Source organism: Garra rufa, chromosome 19 (assembly GCF_049309525.1).
Source record: "Garra rufa chromosome 19, GarRuf1.0, whole genome shotgun sequence".
NCBI classification, from domain to species: Eukaryota; Metazoa; Chordata; class Actinopteri; order Cypriniformes; family Cyprinidae; genus Garra; species Garra rufa.
In genome coordinates, this window is record NC_133379.1 from 17,075,244 (window position 1) to 17,097,837 (window position 22,594).

Genomic DNA, 22,594 nt, shown 5'->3' on the forward strand with positions numbered 1-22,594 from the left:
CAACAACTAACAACAGTCGGGTGAGGAAACCAAGCTGTCTGTTAAACGTTCCCACCCAGTTGTCTTGTTCAAATTTGTTTGTAGGGTTAAATATTTCAGTAAATATCGTTGTTCACAAATATTTTATAAACTATTTTAAATAATATAGACGGGATTAAGACACAGATCTGACTGTTACCTCCGTGCAACAGAATGAATCCCACAAAAATCTCAACAATTAAACCTAACCAATAAATCACGATATTGAACGGTTTCGAAATGTTGTGGATGTAATACTATATTAAAATACTAATTAAAAATGTGTATACAACTTTAAAAAGTTATATATCATAACTATAATATTATGAAAAAAAACTAGTAGGCCAATATTACAAGAAAAATAATATATTATAAAAATATGCTCCAAAAATAAGACAAGTAAATAAATAAATGAAATAAAGGAAAGTATATGAGCTATTGTATCTTTTTTAAACTTTAGTAAGAATAAAACATATTATACAAGCAAGAGTAGGCCTACATATATCCTTACATGTCAGGGGTAATGCATATGAAAGAATATATAAAGTAAATGAAAAAAAAAATACAAAGAAAAAGGTTTTTTTACATTAACCACTTGTACTTATTTATTTTTTAGCTTCTAAATTTGTACTTTTTCCTACTGTTTCCAAATATATTTTAAATACCAACTTACAATTGTTCACAATTTGATAATTTATTTGAAAATCTGGAATCTGAGGCTGAAAAAAAATCGCCTTTTAAATTTGTCCAAATGAATCTCTTAGCAATGCATATTACTAATCAAAAAATAAGTTTTGATATATTTGCGGTAGGAAATGTACAAAATATCTTCATGGAACATGATCTTTACCTAATATCCAAATTATTTCTGGCATAAAAGAAAAATCGATCACTATGACCCATACAATATATTTTTGGCTATTGCTACAAATATTCCTGTGCTATTTAAGATGGTTTTGTGGTCCAGGGTCACATATTAGCTTCTACAAAATTAACATAAATAATAACTTTTTTAAATGTAATTATTGAGTTCTTTTTAAAACATTTTTAACATAAATAATTAATAGTTTCAGGCAGGGGAACTTTTACAAAATGAGCTACTGTAACTGTTCGGTTTAATGGCAAAAGGACATTTGGCGCCATCCACCATTCAAAACTGTAACTGCAAGGCTGTTTTCTCTCTTTGGGGAGGCGGCCCTTTCGGCTTCGATTACAGTTGCACTGATTTGTTCCCAAAAATGAATGACAACTCCTGAAAAACGGCGCTTTAGATTTTGGTTGGTTCCCAAGCACCTAATTAGCATATTATGGGAGGGGCTTTCACGCTCCCAAAATACGCGAGAAGGAAATGCGGGTCACAATACTGGATGTGCAACCGCTTACAGTTACAGTTATTCATTCTTATGAATCGGTGAAATCACATGGCACCGATTTGGTAATTTAATTGTCCGACATTTCCTGTTTCTGTTTTAATCAAAGCTTTAGTTTTCGGTTTGCTTATCGCACATAAAGACTGCTTGAGACTGTTCCAATGGCAAGTGCAGAGGTAAAGATCGCTCATCTTTCTTAAGTCAGTCTGCTTTTAGTGTTTTTTTTTTCCTTTTTGGTGTGTCACAGGCTTTCCAGACCTGTCAGAAACAGCGAGTGAAAATGTATCGAAATGTTTATATTTATTATTTTGTGTTAAACAGGGAAATAAACTATGGGGTGGTCGCTTTGTGGGAAACACCGACCCTATAATGGAAAAGTTCAACGCGTCAATCGCGTACGACCAGCGCATGTGGGAGGCTGATATTAAGGGGAGTAAAGCATATGTCAAAGCTTTGCAGAAAGCAGGTCTGGTCGCGCAAAACGAGATGGAACAGATTGTTACAGGACTTAACAAGGTGATTATATTATTTACAACATTACCTTACAGGTTATACGTGTGTGTGTGTGTGTTTTTTTACAATGTCATTTTTCTCATGAAACTTTTTTTAACCCTTGAACTATGTATGATGCTGCTTTGTAAATATTTACCAACATACTGTACCATAGTCCATTCCCCCTTTGACATCAAAGCTTAATACATCACAGACAAAAATATACCCTGACACAGACACCTTCTTTTGCACAAAACAATGGCCATGTGACAATGCTTGTGATACCTATTGTAAACTTAGCTGAAGCTACTGCCATTCAACATGTGGCATTCTGACAACATATACAACTGGCCAAATAGAGGAGACCGGGGCTAGTCACACTTTAGAATTTATTTCCAGTTATTGACCATGAAAAAAGGTAAAAAAAAGTTCCTTTGCCAAACATTGACCATGGCACACAATTTAAGTAGTAATGCAGTTATGAAACAGCAGAAATGTAAAAGGTAATGTATAAAAATATTAACTCATTAACTGAACAAATGTATTGCGTTAATGTATTGTATAAGTTTAAAACAAATAATTGTGACAACTTTCCCTAATATATATATATATATATATATATATATATATATATATATATATATACAGTCAAGCCCAAAATTATTCATACCCCTGGCAAATTCTGACTTAGTTACTTTTACTTTTTTTTATTAGAAATGACACAGACGTCTCCCAGAAGATAATAAGACAATGTACAAGAGGCATCATTGTGGAAAAAATGATTACTCATCTTTTATTTACATTTGAACAAAAAGTGGCATGGGCATGTCCAAAATTATTCATACCCTTCTCAATTATCAATAGAAAAGCCTTTATTGCCTATTACAGCAATCAAACGCTTCCTATAATTGCTGACCAGCTTTTTGCATGTCTCCACTGGTATTTTTGCCCAGTCGTCTTTAGCGATGAGCTCCAAATCTTTCAGGTTATAGGGTCTCCTTGCCATCACCCTGATCTTTAGCTCCCTCCACAGATTCTCAATTGGATTTAAGTCAGGACTCTGGCTGGGCCACTGCAAAATGTTAATGTTTTTGTCTGCTAACCATTTCTTCACCACTTTTGCTGTGTGTTTTGGGTCGTTGTTGTGCTGAAATGTCCACTGGTGCCCAAGGCCAAGTTTCTCTGCAGACTGCGTGATGTTGTTGTTGAGAATTTTGATGTATTGCTCCTTTTTCATGGTGCCGTTTACTGTGATTAGGTTCCCTGGTCCACCGGCTGAAAAACACCCCCAAAACATTAGGTTCCCACCACCATGTTTGACAGTGGGGATGGTTTTTTCAAAGTCTTCTACTTTTTTACGCCAAATGAAGGCTACATCATTGTGCCCAAACAATTTAAATTTTGTTTCATCTGACCATAAAACAGAAGACCAGTAGTCTTCTTTTTTGTCCAGATGAGCATTTGCAAAAGCCAAGCGGGCCAAGCTGGAGAAGTGGTGTTCTCCTTGGTCTGCGTCTGTGGAACCCAGCGGTGTGCAGTGTCCGTTGGACTGTCTGCCTTGAGATGTTGCCACCAGCAGAGCCCAAAATCTTCAGGATGGCCTTGGTGGTGATCCTTGGATTCTTTTTTACCTCTCTCACTATCCTCCTGGCCAGCACAGGTGTCACTTTTGGCTTCCGATCATGTCCTCTGAGATTTTTCACAGTGCGGAACGTCTTGAATTTTTTAATAATACTTTATACTGTAGCCACTGGAACTTCAAAACATTTAGATATGGTCTTATAGCCCTTTCCTGACCTTTCCTGAGCAGCCACAATGCGCAGCCGCAGGTCCTCAGTGAGGCCCTTTGTCTTAGCCATGACTGTCCTCAAACCAACAGCAGAGAGCTTCGGTTTTTCATCTGTTGAGTTGATTAAAACATTTGTTCCTAATGAATCAGGGTAATTAGGATGCTTTAGAAGAGCTTGGACTATTTGGAATGGTATAGAACTTTGGATTTTCCCATAGACTGTGACAGTTAGCAAAGGTTATGAATACATTTGGACATGCCACTTTTTGTTCGCATGTAAATAAAATCTGAGAAATATTTTCCATATAATTTTCCACAGTGATGCCTCTTGTACATCGTTTTATTATCTTTTGGGAGAAACTAGTCTCAGCCTCAGACGTCATGCCCACGGAACGTTGGCTAAACGTCTGATGCATATGGTACACTTAACTGGAAACACTTCAGGAATGTCAAAGTCGTCATCTGATTAGTTGAATTTGATCCAATTTCTGGGAGAAACGAGTGTCGCGTTTATTTTTGGTCTGCCGGGAAACAAAGCGCAGACTGTTTTACTCTGTGTTTTGCTAAGAGGTGCTTATGTAGATGGCATTGTTGTTATACGCTTTTGTGAAGTTTGCGAACAAATTACTGACTTACTGCTTGTTCTCCCTCTTCTTCTTTAACTTTCAATGCTGGTTATTCCAATGGCAGACTTGTTGCATGCCAGTCTGTCTGTTGTTGTGGAGACATTTCCACGAAATGTGATGCTGAACGAAACGAACTGCTTCCTGAAAGCAGACTGGAGGCACAGTCAAAAAAGGGAAACAATAACCATACGTATGAAATGTATAGAACACGCCTTGAGGAAAACTGTACAAAAGAGGGCTTTGTCTCTGATAATAAAGTCTTATCATGGCATTAAAACCCCAAGACTTTGAGAATGATTCCTCACAGAAGCGGCAGAAGCAACGACATTAACTATAATAACCATGAGCTCCTGAGATACAGCTCTATAGAGACCTCTATAACCGTGGTCTTCCCTATATGGCTGTAAATATTGCAAAAAGAGCTATCAGACATTTTAATTCATTGTCACAATATAAATAACTGAGACATTTAAAAATATCTTTAACAGGTTTTTGATGAATGGTCCAAAGGCGAGTTCAAGATCAAACCAGGAGATGAGGATATTCACACGGCCAATGAACGCAGACTGAAGGTCAAAAGAAAACATTTACCTCAGTGGTTCTAACAATTACTTTTATTTAATAAGATAATTTATCAGTTAATGTTCATGTCTTCTTTTAAAGGAATTTATTGGTGATCCAGCTGGAAAGCTTCACACAGGCAGGAGCAGAAATGATCAGGTTTAAATTTACTAATTTGTCACATGATATACAGGTGCATCTCACTAAATTAGAATGTTGAGGAAAAGTTCATTTGTTTCAGTAATTTAATTCAAATTGTGAAACTCTACTTTGTGTATTAAATAAATTCAGTGCACACAGACTGAAGTAGTTTAAATCTTTGGTTCTTTTAATTGTGATGATTTTGGCTCACATTTAACAAAAACCCACCAATTCACTATCACAACAAATTAGAATATGGTGACATGCCAATCAGCTAATCAACTCAAAACACCTGCAAAGGTTTCCTGAGCCTTAAAAATGGTCTCTCAGTTTGGTTCACTAGGCTACACAATCATGGGGAAGACTGCTGATCTGACAGTTGTCCAGAAGACAATCATTGACACCCTTCACAAGGAGGGTAAGCCACAAACATTCATTGCCAAAGAAGCTGGCTGTTCACAGAGTGCTGTATCCAAGCATGTTAACAGAAAGTTGAGTGGAAGGAACAAGTGTGGAAGAAAAAGATGCACAACCAACCGAGAGAAACGCAGCCTTGAGAGGCTTGTCACGCTAAATTGATTCAAGAACTTGGGTGAAGTTCACAAGGAATGGACTGAGGCTGGGGTCAAGGCATCAAGAGCCACCACACACAGACCTGTCAAGGAATTTGGCTACAGTTGTCGTATTCCTCCCCGGCGTCAGAGGGGTCTTATCTGGGCTAAGGAGAAGAAGAAATGGATTGTTGCCCAGTGGTCCAAAGTCCTCTTTTCAGATGAGAGCAAGTTTTGTATTTCATTTGGAATCCAAGGTCCTAGAGTCTGGAGGAAGGGTGGAGAAGCTCGTAGACCAAGTTGCTTGAAGTCCAGTGTTAAGTTTCTACAGTCTGTGATGTTTTGGTGTGCAATGTCATCTACTGGTGTTGGTCCACTGTGTTTTTTGAAAACCAAAGTCACTTAACCTGTTTACCAAGAAATTTTAGAGTACTTCATGCTTCCTTCCACTGACCAGCTTTTCAAAGATGCTGATTTCATTTTCCAGCAGGATTTGGCAATTGCCCACACTGCCAAAAGCACCAAAAGTTGATTAAATTACCATGTTGGTGTTCTTGACCAGCAAACTCACCAGACTTGAACCCCATAGATAATCTATTGTCAAGAGGAACATGAGAAACAAGAGACCAAAAAATGCACATGCGCTGAAGGCCATTGTCAAAGAAACCTGGGCTTCCATACCACCTCAGCCATGCCACAGACTGATCTCCATGCCACGCCAAATTTAGGCAGTAATTAAAGCAAAAGGAGCCCCTACCAAGTATTGAGTACATATTCAGTAAATAAACATACTTTCCAGAAGGCCAGCAATTCACTAAAAATGTTTATTTATTGGTCTTATAAAGTATTCTAATTTGTTGAGATTGAGATTGAGATTGAGATTGAGAGAGTGAATTGGTGGGCAAATCATCACAATTAAAAGAACCAAAGACTTAAACTAGTTCAGTCTGTGTGCATTGAATTTATTTAATACACAAGTTTCACAATTTGAGTTGAATAAATATACTTTTCCACGACATTCTAATTTATTGAGATGCAGACTGAACTCTTTCTATTTGTTGGACAGGTTGCAACAGATATGCGGCTCTGGTTGCGGGACTCTATTACCACTCTGAAAGAGCTAGCTTTGCAGCTCATCAGCACTATGGTGGAAAGAGCTGCAGCGTAAGAATGCTCAATTATTAAGTACCTGTAGAGATCTGACTAATGTACAGTTACCAAACACACACATCCCAAACTATTTTCCCTTGTCCATCCAGAGAGATTGAAATCCTGTGCCCTGGATACACTCACATGCAGAGGGCCCAGCCAATCAGATGGAGTCACTGGATTCTCAGGTGTATTTCAGTAGAAGAAATCTGTCTTAATTATATTTTACTCAAAGCAAGGCAACAGTAAAGTATCTAATATATGGACTTTATCCTGTTGATACATATGTCTGGTCACAATTATTCAGCGGCCATTGTTTCTCGCAGTTATGCAACGGCACTAAGCAGAGATGTTGAACGGCTGGAGGACATCGGGAAACGTGTTAATGTGTTGCCCCTGGGAAGGTTAGCTTTGTGTATATACAATACTGAAATGTTTTTAAAAGAACTCTATTATGCTTATTAAGGTTTTAATTAGAGTTATAGTAAAAAACAGTAATATTTGAAAATGTTTTTACTATTTAAAATAACTACATTGCCAGTTAAAAGTTTTTGAACAGTACGATTTTTATTGTTTTTTAAAGAAGTCTCTTTTGCTCACCGGGCCTGCATTTATTTGGTCCAAAGTACAGCAAAAACATTAAAATTTGAAATATTTGTACTGTTTAAAATACATTTCCATTTAAATATATTTTAAAATTGATACATTACTGTGATTTCAAAGCTCAATATTTTCGATAGCATAATTTCTCCAGTCACACAATCCTTCAGAAATCTTTCTAATATTCTGTTTTGCCTTTAAAAAACATTTATTGTTATTATTATGTTAAAAACAACTGAGTAGAATTTTTTTAAAGTTTCTTTGATGAATAGAAAGTTCAGAAGAACAGCATTTATCTAAAATAAAAATATTTTGTAATATTATAAATGTCTTTATCATCACTTTTGATCAGTATTAAAAGTATTAATTTCTATCTTTCCTTTCTCCAAAAAAGGACAATATACTGATGTGTATAATGTTACAAAAGCTTTTTATTTCAGATAATAATCTAGAATGACCTTGCTATTCCTTAGAGAATCCTGAAAAATGTATGTTTTAAATATCGATAATAGAGTTTTAAGTATTGATAATAATAATGATAATAATTGTTGCTGATTGTTGAACAGCAAATCAGCAATTTAGAATGGTTTCTGAAGGATCATGTGACACTGAAGACTGGAGTAATAATGCTAAAAATTTAGCTTTAATCACAGGAATAAATACAATTTTAAATTCTACTCAAATAGGAGGCAGTTATTTTAAATAGTGAAAATATTTCACAATATTACAGCTTTTGCTGTATTTTGGATCAAATAAATGCAGGCTTGGTGAGCAGAAGAGACATAAAAAATCTTACTGTTGAAAAAACTGTTTTGACTGGTAGTGTATTTTCTATTTTAATATATTTTACAATGCAATTTATTCCTGTGATGGCAAAGCTGAACTTTCAGTGCCATTACTCCAGTCTTCAGTGTTACATGATCCTTCAGAAATCATTCTAATATGTTGATTTGGTGCGTATTATTTCCAGTGCGCTGCTTAATATTTTTGTGGAAGCCGTGATACCTTTTTTCGGATTAATAATTAATAATAGAAAGTTTAAAGGACAGCATTTATGTGAAATACAAATCTTTGGTAATTCATTATTATAGATGTCTTTACTGTTCTTTTTTTATCACATCCTGATTGAATAATTAGTTTTAAGTTTACAAAAGAAATCTTACTGACCTCAAACTTTGCAGCAGTACTGCACACACTTTTATTTTATTAAATGGATCTTTTTGATATAAATATAAAATATGTGACCCTGGACCACAAAACCAGTCATAAGGTTAAATTTTACAAAACTGAGCTGTATACATCATATGAAAGCTCAATAAATAAACTTTCTATTGATATATGGTTTGTTAGGATAGGACAATATTTGGCCGAGATACATCTATTTGAAAATCTGGAATCTGAGGGTGCAAAAAAATCTAAATACTGAGAAAATCACCTTTAAAGTTTTCCAAATTAAGTTCTTAACAATGCATATTACTAATCAAAAATTACATTTTGATATATCTATAGTAGGAATTTTACAAAAAATCTTTATGGAACATGATCTTTACTTAATTTCCTAATGATTTTTGGCATAAAAGAAAAATCAATAATTTTGACCCATATAATGTATTTTTGGCTATTGCTACAAATATACCCCAGCAACTTAAGACTGCTTTTGTGGTCCAGGGTCACATACGTGATATACTGTATATGTATTTGCCTTACAGTGGAGCCATTGCTGGGAATCCCTTCAACATTGATAGAGAACTTCTTCGTCAAGGTTGACATAATTTTATGAATTTGCTTTCCTGTTATGTTAAGTTCATTTGTTTTTCCATATAATTAATGATTTGTGAAGTATGCCCCTGTGATATATGTTTGTGTGTACAGGTCAAACTGGTCACCTATTTAAATTTGTTTCCCATCTGATGTATTTATTTTTTTATCCTTTTCCAGAGCTAAAGTTTGATAGTATCAGCATTAACAGCATGGATGCTACTGGACAGAGGGATTTTGTTGGTATGTATATTAATGATGCAAAAATCATATACAGTGCCTTTGCAAAAGTATTCATACCCCTTCATTTTTTCACATTTTGTTATGTTGCTGCCTTATGTTAAACTACTTTAAATTACTTTTTTCCCACATCAATGTACACTCCCTCCTCCATAATGACAAAGAAAAAAAATAGGTTTTTAACATTTGTGCAAATTTATTAAAAATAAAAAACTGAAAAGATTCCATTGCATAAGTATTCATACCCTTTTCTGGGACACTCGAAATTGAGCTCAGGAGCATTCATATTGCTTCTAGATGTTACTACAGTTAGAGTGGAGTTAAACTGTGGCAAATTCATTTGAATGAGTATGATTTAGAAAGGCACACACCTCTCAGAAAAGGTCTAACAGCTGAAAATGCATATCAGAGTCCTGAGGTCAAGATAACTGCCTGTAGAGCTCAGTGACAGTCTTGTGTTAAGGCAAGAGTGGGGAAGAGTTCAGAAAAAAAATCTGCTGCACTGAAGGTTCACAGAAGCATGTAGCCTTCATTATCCATAATGGAAGACGATTGGAACAACTAGGACTCTAGAAAATGTCTGCCAGCCCCCATCCAAGCTGACAGAGCTTGAGAGGTGAAAAGGTGAGGCAAAGAATGGCAGATAATTGCCAAATGCAGATGTGCAAAGCTTGTCACATCATACCCAAAAAGACTTGAGGCTGTAAAGGTGCTTCAAATATGTACTGAGTTAAGGGTATGAATACTTATGCAGTGTACTTATTTCAGTGTTTTATTTTTAATAAATTTGTCAAATTTGCAAATCTGGTTTTTGCTTTGTCATTATTATAGTGTATGTGTGTAAATATATGTGGGGAAAAACTAATTTAAAGCAGTTTAACATATTGCTGCAACAAAACAAAATGTGAAAAAAAAGGGGTATGAATACTTTTGCAAGGCACTGTAAGAATATGATAATTAACTTCACAGGTCATCCGTATCCCTTGTAATTAAAGGAATAATCCATACAAAACTGAAAATTGCGACATCATTTACTGACCCTCAAGTTGTTTTAAACCTGTATGACTTTCATTCTTTTGTGGAACACAAAAGACGATCTTTTGAAAAATGTCACAATGGAACACTGACCAACAACAGTTTGGTTACAAACATTCTTCAAAATATCTTCTTTTATGTTTTGCAAAATAAAGAAACTAATACAGATCAACATGAGGGAGAATAAGTGATCACATAATTTTCATTTTGGGTGAACAGTCTGTTTAACCGAATGTGTTTGTGTATGTTTTTGGACAGCTGAGTTTCTCTTCTGGGGATCAATGTGTCTCACACACCTCAGCAAGATGGCAGAGGATCTGATTTTATACAGTACGAAGGAGTTCTCCTTCATCACTCTGACTGATGCATACAGGTGAGGACAGCACATGATTCATAATAGGAAGTGACAGCAGTAGGCAATCTTGAAAACGCGCGCACACACACACAAATCATTTCAAAATATTTCACACTGGTTGAAATTCAGGTGTCTTTTTTCACAAATTTTGTATGTATGTATGTATGTATGTATGTATGCAAATTGTATACTATCCAAGGTACACATTTCTAGTAATTGTGCATTTAATTCTCATATTGTATTTTCAGTAGTGGTGGGCCGTTATCGGCGTTAACGTGCTGCGTTAAAGTGAGACTTTTATCGGGCGATAAAAAAAATATCGCCGTTAATCTATTCTCAAATTTGGGTTGGGAGCTGGGTCTAAATTACGCAAGCTATGATGACTTTCACCTTGATAGTTTAACGCGGATGTATACCAAAGACTATAGAATATGGTCGCGCGTTTATGTCTCCTCCGCCAAAACACAGACGGGATCGCGTCGTCCTCCATTCATAAAAACCGAATCTACTACAGCGCGAAATGCCACGTAAATTCGTCGTTTTTTGGATTCATAAATCAAATATGGTCTGTCACTTAATTCAAATCGCGATATGGACTAGTGTCTGTGAAAACTGAAATGCAAAAAGACCGTTTTAATATGAATCAGGTGTGTTCCGTTTGCCTAGCTGTATGTATGAAATTCATGCTATGAATGGCGGAGACGAGCTTTTACTACACGCATACTGAAACACACGTGACGCTCCCGGTAATTTTTGGCATTTGCATCTCACATGAACAGATAAACTCAATCTCCAAAACTGCTGTGAGTGTCACTTATACCGTTTCATTTGAGAAAACTCGCATCATGTCATACTGTATACACAGAAACTTCACGGCAACCTGTCAAAATAAAAGTATGGTGTAACATGTTTAGTCATTATTTGGGTAGCACACATATTCTGAATGCCTTCAGCAGAATTCAAATTAGCCATTTTAATCTAGATTAATCTAGATTAATTCCAAGATTTAATCTAGATTAATCTAGATTTGAAAAATTAATCTATGCCCACCCCTAATTTTCAGACAGTTTTGGAATATTTTTCTTTTCCCCAAATTTGTCACTAACAAAACAGTAATATATAATTTAATAAGAATTGTTATATTGACCTATTAGGATTTTCCACAAATAAAGGATTATGTCTTCCCTTTTGTCACTACCGAAACAATGATGACATGTTTTGGTCGTGACTGTTACAGTAATGGCAATTTTATGGGATAACACCCCCAAAAACAAAGATGTAAATAGCATTATTATCTTTGAGCTATACGCCTTATTCAGCCAGCCGCCATTTTGAATCGAAAACGAGGCTGTGCGGGATAGCAGTCCAGCAGCGCCCACTGTGGCGTATTGTTGCGTACCGGTATGTAGATTGTATAACCGTAAAATAATACGTCATTTCACATTTTTCCACAGGACAAAGAACTCCAGAAAACGTGGATTGTTCGACAGGACATATAACCTAACTTTCAGGTAACAATATTGCATTTATTTAAGAAAATGACTGTGGAAAGACTGCTAATTTCTAATGTGAGCATGTTTATCTTCCTTTAAACGCTTATACAGAGTTTTTCAAATGATGTTATATAGATTAAAATGCTTAATGGTTTGTGTTAAGAGTCTGCAGCTAGGTCATAAGCGTCTTCCCGACCTTTATTATGAAATTACGATAAACATGATGTTTTCCTTGTCTAAAGCAAAACAGAAACAAAAAATAATGTTCTGAATATAATTTTGCGATTTTAAAAGGGGTTGACCCCAAACATTACACGGCAAACTAATTAATAAATGTTATCTTTTGATCGCTTTGCATAAAAATAAACTTTCTACCCACTGTTTTTTGTATGACTTAACATGTTCTCTGAAAGAGGCTTACGATCTAACTGCAGGCTCTTAACACAAACTATTAAGCATGTTAATTTTTAAAACATCATAAAAATAATATCTTTTTCATTTACGATCGCAAGGTTTTCTTTTCGTGAGGTCTTTGAGTTCAGGTAAACACAGACGGAGCTGAACCCTCCTTAAGCTTCCTAATTCCAGTCAGTGTTTTTGAAAAACAATCCTGAGTAAAATGTTAGGAGCACACTCTTGTGTTCTTTGTAATCTATACAAAATGTAGATATTTAGTTTAGTTGTTGTAGTAAAACATAACATTTTAGCTCTGCGTAAACTTTTAAAGGAAGATAAACATGCTCACATTATAAATTAGCAATTAGCCAACCGGCTAGTTTCCACAGTCATTTTCTTAAATAAATGCAATGTTGTTACCTGAAAGTTAGGTCCTATGTCCTGTCGAACTTTAATAAAACACATTTTCTGAAGTTCTTTGTCCTGTGGAAATTAGTGAAATTATATTTTCTCTTTATTTTTATGACTAAACAATCTACATACCGGTACGCAACAATATGCCACAGTGGGCGCTGCTGGACTGCTATCCCTCACAGCCTCGTTTTCGATTCAAAATGGCGGCGGGCTGAATAAGGCGTATAGTATCTAAAATTGTCACTTCTGAAACAGTCATGTCCGAAACATTCGTTACACAAATATTTTCACACTTTTGAACACATTTACCTCAAAGTGATAGGGCCTATCTACTCACCATGTTGGTATAAGAGAGAGTGACACATAACTATTTTTTTGATCCTAAATGCAGGGGTGTAGTTAAAATCTTAAAAAGTCTTAGACAATGGACTAAAACATACACTGTTTCATTAGTGACATGAAAATGCAGGATGTACGAAGAAAATATAAAATAAATATATAATTTTTTTAAGTCACTTTTTATAAAAAAAAACTAAAATATGTTTTTTAAAATTATTTCAATATCCTTTTGATAAGTTGATATTTAGGGGTTAAGGTTCGGGACAACCACCTCCCAATTTCTAGTTCTGAATAAATGATGATTTTTTATATATATTAGGCTTACTGGTATTTTAAATATTGTTGTGGGTTTTAATAGATAATAAAAGGATCTTAGATTTGAATACTTAATGCTTTTAAAATTTGTATTTTGGTTGTGGTACAGCAGTTTGCACCAATTCTGTAAAATGGCCCATAAAAGCCTTAGGTCTGACCTTGGTCAGATTACTATCATGCAAAAAGAACAAAAGCGTCAAAGACGTTAAGATGTCCAGAAATTTACAAAAGTGATTTTATGTCCATAGAAAGCATTTTAAATGTAAGTAAAGTGTCTACTTTTAAGGTTTCTAGAGAAACCTTTAAGTTTTTGAAGAATAAAATGTCAAAATTTGGTTGAAAAATGTTACATTGTCATTCAGTGTAACACAATATCTATGTAAAAATTCAAACAACATGCTTATTCTGACTCATACATATGAAAATATATATAAAAATAAGGGAGCATATAAGTTATTATTGTGTTTTAAAGTGAGTAAAAAATTCTTAATGACAAATGGACAAAGCCTAAGATTGAAAAAATGTAGAATTACAACTAATTAGTATTTGGGATGAAAGCAATTGGTCTTTTAGTATGCCATAAATTGATTTTTGTTGTAAATATGCCTGACAAGATCGTTACACTGTATGACATTTCAGTGTGTGTCTTCTGTAAATCAGGGAAAAATGTATTATATTAATTTTTTTCTCAGAAAAGCAAAAACAAAAATGCAATTAAATTACATTTTTAGATTTCCATTTTTTTTTTTTGAAAAATAAAAACAATTTAAAGCAGTTTTACACTTATTGTTTGTATGGTTAAACCCCTTTTTGTCTTTGACCCTAAAATAAAATTAATCAAAGAATCCTGAAAAAAAAGAATAATTGAATGAGATTTCCTCAAAAATATTAACCTTTACAACTGTTTTCATCATTGATGATAATAATAAAAAAAACTGTTTCTTGAGCAGCAAATCAGCATATTAGAAGGATTTCCGAAGAATCACATGACACTAAAGATTAGTGTCATCACAGTAATAAAAAACATTTTTTAAATATATTAACAGAGAAAACAGTTATTTTAAATTTTAATAACATTTCACAATATTGCTAATTTTTTTCTGTATTTTAATCAAGTTAATGAAGCCCTGAGGAACATAAGAGTGGTTTGAACTCATGATGGCCCCATAATACATAAAGTCATAACAGATAAATCATTAATTCCAAGCCCTTGGCTTAACAGTATTTTTCCTTACATTACTACCATGTTCTGCACGATATTCACCCCGCTTGTCACGCACGCACATTTCTATCTAGAAACTATTGTAGCTGCTGGCTTGAGCTTTAGGCAGAGTTGCAAATTGCTTAATTCAAATGACGTCTATGTTAGAGTTGCCAAGAAATGTCAGTGAGAAAACATGTACCTGCTCACGCCATCACACATTCTCCATTGTTAGAACAAATCAATTTCCAATAAGTTCAATACTTTATGGCCTGTGAAATGTTCAGCTTGTTACCATTAACTGATTTATCTTTATTAACGAACTGGTTACTGCACATCAATACTGACCTTGGTTAAATAGTAAATGTTCACTCGGAAATAATTATTGCAACATTAGCATGTTCTGCCATGGAGTGCAGGATTCAGTGTGTTGTCTTAATTGGTGGAACCAGTAGCCTCGAGACACAGATACTGTGAACACGAGCTGGCTGATGTGTACTGAGGGATTCCATTTCCATTACATTACATTTAGACATTTAGCAGATTCTTTTATCCAAAGGAGGACAATGGAAGCAAGCAAAAACAACAAAAGAACAATAACATGCAAGTGCTATGACAAGTCTCATTTAGCCTTATTATATACTAAACAAAAAGAAAACAGATAGAATAAAAAAGCAAGCTAGTGTTAGAGGCCTAAAAATATATACAGGTGCTGGTCATATAATTAGAATATCTTCAAAAAGTAGATTTATTTCACTAATTCCATTCAAGAAGTGAAACTTGTATAATGTATACATTCATTTAGGGCTGCACGATTTGGAGAAAAAATCTAATTGCGATTTTTCTGATCAAAATTGCGATTTGCGATTTAAAATGCGATTTACTACTATTTCATAAAAGAGCTACAGGTTTGATATGGTGGTTTTAACAGCACCAAAAAAAGACCAAGCATAATCACAAAGTATGCTACACTGTTCTACTGTTTATTTAAAACCTCTTTAAACCTATTTTAAAACCAACATTGTTGCCTTTTTTAAAATAAAGTTGTCAGTTATCATGACATATTAAGAAAATAACTACAGTATCTTAAATAAAATTAACAATTAAAATGCTATAATAAAATATTATTAAAATCTTTTATAATATATATATATATATATATATATATATATATATATAATTTTATAATAAAATATTATTAAAATCTTAAACTTTTAGGAATCCAAACACACTGTGAACAATTTTACATCAGTAAAACACTAATGATAACCTACATTAAGAGACACTTTGTTGGGAAGTTGAGCCGCTGCTCCCGCTCATCTTTTCCAAATGGCGTTAACGTTATTTGCTCAGTACCTGCAATAGAGACGAGACCTGCACTCCTACTGGAGTATAGCGGGACCCGAGGCAACCGACTGCGGCGCGGGACAAAACTTGATGGGCGAGTGCGGCTGTTCGGGACGCGGGAAAATAAAATGATTCGCGGGACCCCCGCAAAATAGAAATAGGCTATCTAAAAAGCAAATATTGTTATTAATCTATTGCACAAAAGCAGCAAGAACAACTAGTATATAACTTACAGCTAGTAAGCACAAGGATAGGCAGTCATCAGAGGTTAGAATCCACTCACTGCTCAAACATTCTTGCACAGTGCTGAATATTGCGTGCTCGCGAATTAAAACACACGAATTGTAGACATTGTGAAAGATTCATTGTGCATAATATTCATTGTGTTAGAGCTTTATGAGATCGCATTTGAACTGAGATGTCAACTTTGGCTTTGTCTACTTGCATTCTGCTATGGATACACACAGTAGCTCATGCTTGCTCTTCTGTTAAGAATAACAGTGGTTTGTGAATGTTGATGCTTAGCCTATATAACAAATATTTTATCAGGAGCGTTTATGCTGGGGTTTTGTGAAATTACGAGATGTTACAAAGCTGTTTCATGTAAATTCAATTGATGTACTGAGAAAAACTATATAGGTTACTTTTATGCGGGCAGGAGCGGGACAAAACATGAATGTCGAGGCGGGAACTGAACGAGATAAACATATTTCTGCGGACGCGGGACTGAAAAATACGTCCTGTGCATGTCTCTACATGCAGTGTTAAAATGCCCCCTATTGGTTAAACTCTGCATCAAACGTAATATAAGCATGAAGACGTAATGTGCACATGAAGCGACCTGTCAGAAACGACTTAAATGCTTGTTACCACATTTGATAATAAATCGAAATAATCGCAGCTCTTGCGATTTGAAAATCGCACCCTTTCAAATCGCGATTTCGGTTTAAAAACGATTAATCGTGCAGCCCTACATTCATTCCACACAGACTGATATATTTCAAGTGTTTATTTCTTTAAATTTTGATGATTATAACTGACAACTAATGAAAACCCCAATTCAGTATCTCAGAAAATTAGAATATTGTGGAAAGGTTCAGTATTGAAGACACCTGGTGCCACACTCTAGTCAGCTAATTAACTCAAAACACCTGCAAAGGCCTTTAAATGGTCTCTCAGTCTAGTTCTGTAGGCTACACAATCATGGGGAAGACTGCTGATTTGACAGTTGTCCAAAAGACAACTATTGACACCTTGCACAAGTAGGGCAAGACACAAAAGGTTACTACAAAAGAGGCTGGCTGTTCACAGAGCTCTGTGTCCAAGCACATTAAAAGAGAGGCGAAGGGAAGGAAAAGATGTGGTAGAAAAAAGTGTACAAGCAATAGGGATAACCGCACCCTGGAGAGAATTGTGAAACAAAACCCATTCAAAAATGTGGGGAGATTCACAAAGAGTGGACTGCAGCTGGAGTCAGTGCTTCAAGAACCACTAAGCACAGACATATGCAAGACATGGGTTTCAGCTGTCGCATTCCTTGTGTCAAGCCACTCTTGAACAACAGACAGCGTCAGAAGCGTCTCGCCTGGGCTAAAGACAAAAAGGACTGGACTGCTGCTGAGTGGTCCAAAGTTATGTTCTCTGATGAAAGTAAATTTTGCATTTCATTTGGAAATCAGGGTCCCAGAGTCTGGAGGAAGAGACGAGAGGCACAGAATCCGCGTTGCTTGAGGTCCAGTGTAACGTTTTCACAGTCAGTGATGGTTTGGGGTGCCATGTCATCTGGTGTTGGTCCACAGTATTTTCTGAGGTCCAAGGTCAACGCAGCTGTATACCAGGACATTTTAGAGCACTTCATGCTTCCTGCTGCTGACCAACTTTATGGAAATGCAGATTTCATTTTTCAACAAAACTTGGCACCTGCACACAGTGCCTAAGCTACCAGTACCTGGTTTAAGGACCATGGTATCCCTGTTCTTAATAGGCCAGCAACCTCGCCTGACCTTATTGTGAAGAGGAAGATGCGACATGCCAGACCCAACAATGCAGAAGAGCTGAAGGCCACTATCAGAGCAACCTGGGCTCTCATAACACCTGAGCAGTGCCACAGACTGATCGACTCCATGCCACACCGCATTGCTGCAGTGATTCAGGCAAAAGAGGCCCAACTAAGTATTGAGTGCTGTACATGCTCATACTTTTCATGTTCATACTTTTCAGTTTGCCAAGATTTCTAAAAATCCTTTCTTTGTATTGGTCTTAAGTAATATTCTAATTTTCTGAGATACTGAATTGGGGTTTTCATTAGTTGTCATTTATAATCATCCAAATTAAAAGAAATAAACACTTGAAATATATCAGTCTGTGTGGAATGCATGTATACATTATACAAGTTTCACTTCTTCAATGGAATTAGTGAAATAAATCAACTTTTTGAAGATATTCTAATTATATGACCAGCACCTGTAAATAGAATACAACAAGAAAAGAGAAGCTAGTGTTAGTTTTTTTTAAGAAAACAAGAACTAAGTAAATTAATAGAGACAGAACACAGCAAGAACAGAGAAGCTAGTGTTAGTTAGTTAGTTGTTTTTGATATTTAGCTTTTTTTTAAATTAATAGAGAATAAGTCTAAAAGGGCAAGTTTTTATTTTTATTTTTATAATAGAATTAGAATAGAGGGGGCTAGAGTTAGAGGGTCAAATAAAGATGGAAGAGATGTGTTTTTAGCGATTTATGAAGATGGCTAAGGACTCAGCTGTTCGGATTGAGTTGGGCAAGTCATTCCACTAGAAGAGTACATTTAATGTGAAAGTCTGTAAAAGTGATTTTGTGCCTCTTTGGGATGGCCCAATAATGCACCATTTACTTGCAGAACGCAAGATTCTAGAGGGCACATAAGTCTGAAGTATTGAAATTAGGTAAAGGGGAGCCAGTGGTGGTTTTGTAGGCAAACATTAATGCCTTGAATTTTATGCAAGCAGCTATGAAGGAGTTATGGTTGATGTGCCTAACTGGCTGGTGAAATTGTGATGAAGCGATGGGTTTGATGGAACCACAAGCAGTTCTGTCTTGGCAAGAGCAAGAAATGTCTGTTAGACAAGCTGACATCCGAGCAGCTATCGTCAGATCATCAGGATGGATTGAGAGGTAGAGTTGACTGTTGACAGTAATATGAAAAGCCATGTTTCTGAATGACAGAACCTAGTGATGCCATGTAGACAGAGAAGAGAAGTGGTCCCAGAACTGAGCCCTGAGGTACTCAGTAGCTAGATGTTTTGACTTGGATACCTCACCTCTACAAGAAACCTTGAAGGACCATCCACTTCTGCTTCGTATGTGTGCCTAGTGTGAGTTGTTTAATCAGATCTGTTGTGTTTATGTTTGTGAGAGCAGCACTGGGAGCAGTTTAATGCCTCAGAAGAAGAACGCAGACAGCCTGGAGCTCATCCGCAGCAAAGCAGGACGAGTGTTTGGCAGAGTAAGATACAGCACTGAGTAATGAAGCCAGGCGAGACACCAATACTGTCTAATTTAAATCATCTGCCTTATGATTAAGGTCAATCTATAGGAAATTTAATAATTAGTACAAGGGCTGTCAATTTAATGCTATTCATGTAGGGATGATCAATAACATAGTTATCAGTTATCAGAAAATGATTATTTAATCATGTCTGTTTATTTCTTCTATTTTTAAATTTAAATTGACTTTAGTTTTTAATGTTTTATTTTTAATTTATTTATACAAAACAGTATAGTATTTTAATATTGTCTATTTATTGGTTATTGGTTTTACTAAACAGACAAAATAGTATAATATTTTAATATTGCCCGTTTATTTGTTATCAGCCATAACATGAAAATATTTATCAGCTTACTGGCTAGAATTTTTAATGCATCCTTTGATGAATTATAAAGAAAATAATATAACAGATATTTAAAAATAAAATAAAAAATATTAATTAATATGAAAATGTATGTATGTTAATATTTATTAAAATGTAATTTATTTAGACAAAATAGTTTAATATTTAAATATTGCCTATTCATCGGTTATCCCTTTTATTTATAGTAAAAAAAAAAGTAAAATAATAATAATAGCACAGTATTAAAAATAAAATAATATTTTGAATATTATTTATTACAATTAAATTGACATACCTAACAGACAAAATATTATAATATTTTAATATTGCTCATTTATAGGTTATCAGCCATAACATGTAATAAAAATATTAATCAGCTTACTTGCCAGAATTTTAAGTGCATCCCTAGATTAATTATAAAGAAAATAATATTACATATATTTTAAATAATATTTTAAATATTATTTAATAAAATCTAAAATTATTTAGACAAACTAGTATAATATTTTAATATTGTCTGTTGTCGGTATTATCGGTTTTATTTAAAATAAAAAAGATTTAAATATTATTTAAATAATAATAGTAACAAAAATATAACAGTATTTAAAATATAAATAATATTTGTAATTTTATTTAATATAATTAATAAAAATGACATACTAACAAATAGTGTAATATTTTAGTGCTGGCTTATTGACCAGAAGTTTCATAAGAGTGCATACCTAGATTAATTATAAAGAAAATAATATTACAAATATTCAAAAGATTAAAATATTATTAAAAATCTTATAATATTAAAATACAAATATTTTAAATATTATTTAATCTAATTAACATACTTTATCATACCCCACTAAGGTAAGGTAAACCTTCAGGCTTTGTTAAGGCTTAATCTAATTTTAATTTCTGTATTGCAGTGTGCAGGGTTTCTGATGATTCTCAAGGGCTTACCCAGCTCATACAACAAAGACCTACAGGTATGTCCATGACAGCCGGCAAATATGATTGTTTTACTTTAAAACATTTTCTGAATATATGTTTTGTCACTGTAGGAAGATAAGGAGGCCATGTTTGACACATATGATACAGTACAAGCTGTGCTGCAGGTGGCGACAGGCGTCATTTCAACTCTGAAGGTGAAAAACGGTTATAGTTCAAGTTAATGTTGTTTTGTCACGAACAATAGCAATCAAAAACAAAACGGTTACTTCAGTTAAATAGTAAGTAGGTGAATGAGATGCAGATGTTATTGAGCATGTCATAATCTATTGTCAGTCTAAAATGTGAGCAACATGAAGACTTTTTGATTCATTGGTGAGCAGTAGATCTTAAACACTTGTACTTTTCCATTCCTCAGGTCAACCAACCAGTGATGGAAGGGGCCCTCAGCCCAGATATGCTGGCCACTGATCTTGCCTACCATCTGGTCAGAAAGGGAGTAAGTACATCATCCATCAACTTACAGTTTTAAGATTTTGCTTGTCAGTAGAGCTGAATGAAATCTGATATATATACATGTATATCAAAGATGCCTTTCAGAGAGGCCCACGGTTGTGCTGGGAAAGCTGTTTACATTGCAGAATCCAAAAACATCCGTCTGTCCCAACTCACTGTAGAGGACCTTCAAACTGTCAGGTAAACTAAAAGGACATCTAATAGTATGATTTTTTTATTTTTATTTAGATCACTTTTTTTTTAATGTATTATTTTGTTTCTTTATCTCCAGCCCTTTGTTTGACAATGACATTTCTTCAGTATGGGACTACACCAAAAGTGTTGAACAGTACAGTGCCTCTGGTGGCACGGCCAGGAGCAGCGTCACAGCACAAATTGAACATTTTAGAGCCTGGTTACAGGCACAAAAACAGAAACCATAGTCTAGTTTCTGCAAAGGTCAGTAGTAGGTGCTCTTTCACAGATGAATTTGGCATGTAATGCCTGAATGTTACATATAAGTAGCTTACAGTGGTATAAAATGAAAATCTTTATAAGACAAACAATATGTACAATGAAATATAGTTGCAACTAAATAAAGAATTTGTGTAGTCACTTTATTTGAACTTTTATTAACACATTTAGAACCTTCATTATGTACAATTTACACTTCACATGCCCTGCTTATGTACACAAATTGTTTTACATGTGTTTCAAGATTAATAATCAAATCATAGCCATATAAAACATTTCTTTAAAATGAGAAATATCAGAAAAATGTACAAATTGGCATTTCCATGTTTGGTAAATCATGAAAATGTTATGAAATGTACATAAAATCATTTTAATATAAGATCAGAATGCTTCAAGTAAGCTTCAGCATTCAAATACCAAGACGTTTATACACAAGTACAGTGACTATGTATAAAATTATTTTGAAACACTTTAGGACAAGTTCACTTCCAGACAAAAAAGTTACAGATAATTTACTCACCCCCTTGTCATTCAAGATGTTCATGTCTTTCTTTCTTCAGTCGTAAAGAAATTGTTTTTTGAGGAAAACATTTTAGAATTTCTCTCCATATGGACTTCTGTGGTGCCCCT

At 34.6% G+C, this 22,594-nt stretch overlaps 1 protein-coding gene across 1 annotated transcript; it reads left to right on the forward strand.

Annotated features, from left to right (window-relative positions):
• Positions 1-1,361: 1,361 nt before the first annotated feature.
• asl (argininosuccinate lyase) lies at positions 1,362-22,091 on the forward strand. Its single transcript, XM_073824796.1, has 16 exons — positions 1,362-1,564; positions 1,710-1,904; positions 4,784-4,867; positions 4,959-5,015; positions 6,615-6,712; positions 6,808-6,885; positions 7,024-7,101; positions 9,007-9,059; positions 9,236-9,298; positions 10,589-10,703; positions 19,587-19,671; positions 20,974-21,033; positions 21,109-21,192; positions 21,414-21,494; positions 21,585-21,691; positions 21,783-22,091. Exons 1-16 carry the CDS (start codon positions 1,550-1,552, stop codon positions 21,931-21,933), a joined length of 1,404 nt encoding a protein of 467 aa, XP_073680897.1. The 5' UTR covers positions 1,362-1,549; the 3' UTR covers positions 21,934-22,091.
• The last annotated feature ends 503 nt before the right edge of the window (positions 22,092-22,594 follow it).

Bases quoted from the DNA above. Each gene is read 5' to 3' on its own strand.
- asl (XM_073824796.1), top strand. The intron at 7,102-9,006 runs GTTAGCTTTGTG...TTTGCCTTACAG, and splicing joins AATGTGTTGCCCCTGGGAAG to TGGAGCCATTGCTGGGAATC. The intron at 9,060-9,235 runs GTTGACATAATT...ATCCTTTTCCAG, and splicing joins TAGAGAACTTCTTCGTCAAG to AGCTAAAGTTTGATAGTATC.